Source organism: Chaetodon trifascialis, chromosome 10 (assembly GCF_039877785.1).
Source record: "Chaetodon trifascialis isolate fChaTrf1 chromosome 10, fChaTrf1.hap1, whole genome shotgun sequence".
NCBI lineage: Eukaryota > Metazoa > Chordata > Actinopteri > Chaetodontiformes > Chaetodontidae > Chaetodon > Chaetodon trifascialis.
Window position 1 is genome coordinate 28,101,932 of NC_092065.1, and position 7,366 is coordinate 28,109,297.

The 7,366-nt window shown below is 47.4% G+C and overlaps 1 protein-coding gene across 1 annotated transcript; it reads left to right on the forward strand.

The window, feature by feature from the left end:
* The first annotated feature begins 692 nt into the window (after positions 1 to 692).
* LOC139338222 (uncharacterized) lies at positions 693 to 7,300 on the forward strand. The gene is made up of 4 exons (XM_070973214.1): positions 693 to 1,386; positions 1,485 to 1,565; positions 2,142 to 2,326; positions 2,534 to 7,300. The coding sequence occupies exons 1-4, from the start codon at positions 1,299 to 1,301 to the stop codon at positions 3,413 to 3,415; spliced, it is 1,236 nt and encodes a 411-aa protein (XP_070829315.1). The 5' UTR covers positions 693 to 1,298; the 3' UTR covers positions 3,416 to 7,300.
* Positions 7,301 to 7,366: the final 66 nt, after the last annotated feature.

Consider the following 7,366-nt stretch of genomic DNA (forward strand, 5'->3'; position numbering starts at 1 on the left):
ATTCCATTTTATATATATGGTCCAGTGGTTCCCAACCAAGGGTGTTGGGAACCTCCAAAGGGTCATCAGATACATCTGAGGGGTCATGAGAATAAGACAAATGTTTTGATAGATGTTTCTCTGCTTTTTTGTGAAATGGTGCAGAGTTTTACCTGTTTGGGCCTTGAAATGTTTTGAGAAGTTTAGAGAAGATAATAACAGAGTTAGAGAAGAGAATAATAATAATAATAATAATAATAATAATAATAATAATAATAATAATAATAATAATAATAATGTTGTTGTTGTTGTTAATTAAGACGTGACAATGCTGGAGAGGTGTTGGTTTTATTGTTCTTCATCAGCCGTTAGATGAATCTCAGCTCATTTGAGGTCGAATTCAATGAGAAACTATGTCCGCCCACCTGAGAGATGCCAGTATTTTTATCAAGCATTTCGTGTGTGATGCCATATTCACGCCGTGTGTAGCCTTACAGGTAGTTTCCCTTTGACGATGCGTAAAAGTCCTGCTGTCCTTCACTTTGATTTAACAAGTCATAACTTCCAACCATGTCTCACCTCATTTTAACAACTTATTACCGAGCTGTTTGACCGAGCTGTCAGGAGGTTTAATACTACCTTGAAGGCACAGCTCAGGGAAGAAAAGCCCTCTACAATCCGCATTCGAGTCCGCGCGGCGGGGGGTCGGGCTCGCGCACACGGTCGTGGTGATGCTGGGCTGGCGGAGCTGCTTGGTCGCCAGCCAGCTTCTCGCTGGAGCTCAATAAACGTTAACGTTTGTGGTGCTTGTCAGTGATGTTAGCCCGTGTTGTGTCGCGGATGATAGACAGGAAATGCGGTGGTAGCTGATCTTTATGCGTAATGAGCTGCAGCAGCCGCAGAGCAGCAGCGGACAGCGGGCAGTTATGCTAACTATTAGCAGCGGTTAGCTCGCTAACGTTCCAGCAGACGTTTAGCGTTTTTACCGATAACATTAACCGCTTCAGTCGTCATGCTAGGCCCGTCCTCCGGTGTAAATGCTTTAGTTTGCTGCGGCATTACTGGCAGAAATAACCGATGGTTACAGCCTCCAGCTGAAGAACATGACTCGCGTACGGTGAGCTAAGTTAGTTGACTGTTTGGCTAAGTTAAGCCTGCAGTTAGCGGCTAACTGCCGCTGATGCTAGCAGCAGTGTCCGTCCGCGTCGCGAGCTGCTGAAGTGATGTCTGTCCGATGGAGCTGAAGTGTTGCTCGGCTTGCCAAAGATGACGGGCTGCCTGAGCCGGATTTTTGTGCCTCTGTCAGCAGGAGGCGGAACATGGAAGCCGAGGAAGAGTGGAACAAAGACCTGAGTGCACACAAACCTCTGGATAAAAAGGTGCCCTGCAAGCAGAATGGAAGGATTGGTAAGAGTAGTGCTTTCATGTCCTCTTCACACTGTATGAAGAACATTCAGGCCCAGGTTTCGGTTCAAGTTCACGACAAGGTGACCTTTCATTTACAGGTATAGTGAGAACTCTCCACAGCCTGTTGAAAACCCAGAACACTCTGCAGATTCAGTCCATCACCCGCTCAGAATGTGCTGGTAGGTGAAATCCTCATTTTCAGCTCCAAAGAGACTCTGTCGTTAGTAGAAACGTTATTAAGTCTAATGGTTTTATGTGTTGAGGCTGTAAGTAGAAAGCAGCGTATTGAAGCATCCTATAAGCTTGAGCCTCTCATGTGTTTTATTCAAGTCAGTTTTTCTGAAGGGACATCCTTGACAGTCTTTAAGAAACCAAGCTGGTCTTCCAACAGCAGTCCCTGTTGTCCTCAAGGTGTTTTTAAAATCCTCAAAGACCCCTCTAACTGATCTAACTGAACCACTGCTAGCTAACTATCTGTAAGTTGACCCTGAATAAATATTTATATATGATAGAAAGTAAGTATGTACAAGTGTAATTATAAGAACAGTTTTCATTTTGTTTGACACGAATTCAGAAAGGACACATCATTTCCAGCTTCCATCTGATCAGAATCAGAGGGCCTGTTGAAAATATGTAAAGGCTTGTCTGGTGAACGTCTTTGCTGATTAGTGCTGCTGTGGTTTTGTGGCGCTGACCATCAGATTGCTCCGTTATTCAGCTGTTGAGCTCAGACACGTTCTTCTGTGTGACCCCAGGCTCCTGTCCAAATCTGATGATGAGTAGGAGCGAGCACACCGATGCGAGGCCCGTCCCCGTGGCCCTCACCCCCCAGCTCCCCCCCAGAGCCCACCGGCCCCTCTGCATGTCGGTCTCCTCCGACAGCAGCGGACGCTTCAAGGCTCTGGAGACGCAGGAGTGGAAGAACAACCTCAAAGCTCAGGTACGTACTCACATTCACTCAGTGTTATTCAGCCGCTTTTCCAGAAGCTGCAAGACTGCAGCTGCATTCTGTATTTGTTTAGGGGAGTTGGGGCGATGTTGATAATAACTGCCCTGCTAATTTATAATAATGCTATTCGAACGTGCACTCAGTACTGCAGTTTTGTTTGGTGAAGCAGTTGACTACATGTCGGATGTGTGTTTGCAGATGGAGCAGGCCCACAGCGCCGGAGCTGCCAGCAGCACCGGCTCTCTGGAGCGAGCGTCCCTGTTCTGCGCCTCGGCTTCCACCACGGCGTCCAGCTCCGGCCTGTCCAGCCCAGTCGAGATCCTCAACAAGAACAAATCCTCCAGCCGCTTCTCTCTGTTCTCTCCGCCCTGGAACAGCAGCTCTGAGTCCGACTCCAACCCCCCGTCCCGCTCGGGCTCCAAGAAGCTGCGTAACTACAGCAGGAGAGCCGCCACAGGTCCAGCCGGCGCCAGGGGCCCCGACACACCTGAACCAAAACCCAGCGGCCCCGAACACTTCCAGTACTCTGAACCCGTCATCTCCAAGGTGACGGACTACATCTATGTCGGCAACCTGAACGCGGCGTACAACGGGCGCACCTTGTGCCGCAACAACATCGATAGCATCATCGACATGAGCAGTGTGCCGGGAGAGCCGGGCCCCAGCCTCAACCTCATACCCTGCACCTGCTCCCGCGGTGCCCGCCACAGCTGGTCCCGCCTCAAGGTGGACATTGGAGACGTTCCGGATGCTCTGGGCGACGGCCCGGCCCTGAAGCAGCGCTGCTTCGAGGACATCAACGAATGCATCGACGCCTCCACTGAGAAGAGGAAGCGCGTCCTGGTGCATTGTCGAGACGGCTTCTCTCTGGCGCCGACGTGCATCATCCAGTACCTGATGGTGAAACAGAACATGAGGCTGATCGCCGCCTACGAGCTGCTGAGGTCCAAGTACCCGGTCAACATCAGGGAGTGCCACCAGAACGTGCTGGTGAGCCTGGAGAGAGCACTGCGGCCCGGAGGCAACGTCGACCCCGAGTGCTTCAAACAGGCCATCTCACGCAAAGTGGCGTGGACCTGACTCCTTTTCCCAACAGTTATGGCTGCTGCTCCAGGCTCTCTTTGCTCCTCCGCTCCCTCATGGTTTTCCATATTTTCACCCAAGGGCAGCTGTACTCTCCCCTGTCGACTGGTAAACTGGATATTCTTGACCCCACCTGAGTTCAGTGGTTGTAAAAGTTATGAAATTGATGCATTTCCTCTTCAAACCTGTAAATGTGACACCCCCACCCCCCCACCGAACAGGAGACGCAATAGACTTCACTGTCATGTATTCAACTTCTTGGTATAACGGTGTAATGGTGTTGGCTGTATAATTGATATAGTCCTGCTTCAGTCCCGTGCTGGTGTTTTCTATCAGGGGAATTTCTTAATGGGAGATCTCAGGAGATTATTGATGTCACTCCAGTACAGGGTGGGAAATCACTCGTTCCATTCGTCTCTGCCCCCGTTCACACCTGGCACTGAAATGCATGTTGGTGAGCTGTGTGTGTAGCACGTAGGGTTGGGCAGTAAGCCCAGAGGGGTTGGAAGACACGCTGTTAGCTTAGGCTGTGCAGCAGGCTAACGTGTCGTACCCAGTGTGTGAAATCAGCCTCTGTTACTGGCAAGTTTAGTTTCATCCTGTCATCTTCTCACAAGACGTGAGACGATGTAAAGTCTCCTGAAGCGGCCCTCAACACAAGTCTTTCTATGCTCTTAGAAAATACTGACTTGCCTCATTCCTGGTACCTTGAATCCTTAAAGAAGCTCCAGTGAGTAGTTTAATAATAATAATAATAATTCATCAACCAGCAGTCTGAAAATGATCTGAAAAGGGTCTTACAGAGCTTCATAGTGAGCTTTGGCTCATTGTTTATCAGGCGGTTAGAGACCAGCTGGTGAACATAGTGCAGCATTACAGTAAAGAGAGAGGGTGGAGACCGAAACAGAGCTGAAAGAGGCAATACTGGACCTTCATTCATCAGGTGACACAAACAACTTCAAAACTAACGTCCTGTCGCTCTCTAACGGCTGCGTCTGTAAATACTACAACATATCAACATAAACTACCAATGTTGTGTTCACCAACAGTCTCTGTTGCCCCCAAGTGGCCAAAAATCTTATTGCCCAACTCTAAAAACTGAACAGTTCAGATGTCGAATAACTCAGACGAGGGTTTTTAAAGGTTCATACAGTCTGTTTTTCACCTCGTGTGAGAGAAGTATGCGAGGAGAGCATGAGGTAAAAACAGCTCCTCCGGTGGTGAAAAGCTCCGTGAACATCCTGACACTCAACAATCATCACAGATGAAATCGAATTTTTAACGTTGAAGTGAAATCCAAACACACGCAGTCGCTGAAGATGCATTTTAGGGATGTTTCTGCTGCCAGGTGTGAACTGAACTCTTTCTCATGTAGATTTGGCAAAGATCTGACGCTGAAGGAAATAACTGGCCGCCGTTTGTTTGGACTTTGGTTTTTCTTCCTGAGATTTTATTTTGCCGGTGAGACGGTCGTTCGATGTACTCGACGTCGATGTCGTGGGTAAAAGAGGGAGCTGCACGTCTGCTGCTGGAGGACGGTGACGTGATCCGGACGTGTCGCCGCTGACTGGATTACACTTCTACATCAAACTGGAGCTTTGCACACGGACACGTTTTAATCTGACCTGCTTCTGTTTTTGTTTTTTTGTGTTTTCCAAAAATCATACTTGATGGAAGATGAACAGCGCAACCTGTCCTCTGTGAGGAAGACTAGCCACAGGTCCTTCGGCCGTCTGCGGTCTCTGTGGATTATCAGTATTGTGTTTCAGTGCCGCTGGGATTTTTGCACTACTCACAGGATTGTCCACATGCAAAGTGTTGCCTCTTATTTGAATATTGTTTGATTATTGTTGTTTTGGAGTACGACTGACGACGTTTCACACAGACGAGGGAGAAACAGTCTGACGGCACGTTCACACGCTCAGAATGATCAGATTAAGGTGATGGTTCAGTTAAAGTGTTCTCTGAACTGCTGTTGGTCACACATAATCCATCCCACAACATCCTAACATCTGCTTAAAGGGCCAGTGTGCAGGCTTGTGTGTTCAGCCTGTTCAGCTGGTTGCAGTCTAAATCTTCACCACTAGATGCCACCAAATCCTCCACACTGGACCTTTAACTCAACGATGGTTTCATCAGAGAAACAACTTGACCAGCGTTGAATATGGCAGCAACTAATTATTATTTTCATGATCATTTAAGGTATCGATTACGTTTTAATTCAGTCATTTCTCTATGAAATGTTCATCCTCAAAGGTTTTGATTTGTCCGAACCCCCAAAATATTCAGTTCACAGCGATAGAAAACAAACTGATCCTCACACTGTTTAATGACGTTAAAAAGATTGATTATCAGCTAATTGATGAGTCAGCTCATAGTTTCAGCATCAGAGCCAACATTCGGTACACATCAGGTTTTGATGCTCAGTGTTTCAGGTAATTCAGTCAGTACCAAGAAAATGATCGTTTCCCCCTGCAGCAGCAGCAGCAGCAGCCATGTTGTTTGTAAAGACTCTGGATCGGCTGATGACCTCCTGAAACCACTGAAGGAAATGAGAACGCATCGACGTTCCCACACAGGTGTAATGAGGTCTGTTATTCTGGAGTGTGACATTTTCTTAATCTGAGGATTACCTTAATCTGATTATACCCGCATGAGGTGAGATTTTTTTTTTAACTTTCCACCCTCTGAAAACAGATCCTGTGAACTCCGCAGCGTCTCCTCACCTGCTTTATTTCGTCTGTCCAGGTGAGGCCGTCGGCACTGATGGCACCAGGTAACGAGTGAGTGCTGCGTAGTTGAAGAGGGTCGTAGCGTCCTCGCTCTGAGTTTACAGTTAGGAGGTAAAGGCTTTTGTTTTTCATTGTTTGAATGCAGACTTGTTGCAGAGTTGGAGGTTTCATTGCATTACAGTTGTGTTTGGGTGATAATTGTAAACGCGGTCATGCCAACATGACCCCGACAGAGAAGGTAATCCCCACATGAAGCGGTTCAGGCAGCCTCTGATGATCATTGACTTAGCTCAGTTAGCTGATGCCTCAGATAAGCAGCTCCATGTCTGCTAAGAGTTCAGTTCTGGGCTTTAAATTCTGGTTCTGATTAGCAAACAGTTTGCGTCCTGTCCAGTCGAATCGAAGCTGTGTGATCACAGCTGAGGCTAACGCTAACGCTAACACGTGAGCCGTTAGCCCGCGGCGGGATTCTTCCCTTGAGCCACGTTAGCTCAGCAGAGCTGCAGGTTGGGTCTAATAGTGAACTGAAAACAAGTGGAGCAGAACCGTTAACGCTTAGCACAGCAGCTCTGCATCACCTTTTCTTTGTGACGTCAGGTGGGTTGATGTTTGGGGTCGGGGGGCCGCCTCAGTGCACAGTGGACTCGTCACGTGAGTGGAAGCTGAACGTATGGTGCCTTCATTTGGAGTCGTCTTGTGACCGTACGGTGACATTTGCACACTTTGTATGACTTTAACTTCTCTTGATGTAAAATGTTGAATATTTTTGGATGTTTTATTTTGGGAAATGGAGTCTGAATATGACTTTGTGAACGGTGGTCCTTGCTGTAATATATTTGCTCGTCTTGTACAGTGCCAGTGTTTCACTAATGCAGGTGGTGGTCAGAGTGTTTCCACGCTCACACGAGGCTCGAAGGAGACAAACTATCAGCACACTTTGGTTTTTCCCTCGTTGTAAACGCTCCACAGTCATCACATCAAGCTGAATAGGTTTTCTAAATCGTTCTCAGGTGATCTCTCAGTGGCCCAGAATGTTCTCAATGATATTCAGAAATGTGAAGCAATGTGTTCCTCATGTCATGTTTCCTAAGTCAGATATAATTTGTACTGTTGAAATATTAAAGCAGAGGATGTACTGAACAGTTAAGAAGGTGTGTTCTTGAAATGATTATTTCCAGGATAAATCCACACGTCTGTCAAGCAGAGTTCATCTCCA

Bases quoted from the DNA above. Each gene is read 5' to 3' on its own strand.
- LOC139338222 (XM_070973214.1), top strand. From the start codon at position 1,299: ATGGAAGCCGAGGAAGAGTGGAACAAAGACCTGAGTGCACACAAACCT. The intron at 1,387-1,484 runs GTAAGAGTAGTG...TTTCATTTACAG, and splicing joins CAAGCAGAATGGAAGGATTG to GTATAGTGAGAACTCTCCAC. The intron at 1,566-2,141 runs GTAGGTGAAATC...GTGTGACCCCAG, and splicing joins CACCCGCTCAGAATGTGCTG to GCTCCTGTCCAAATCTGATG.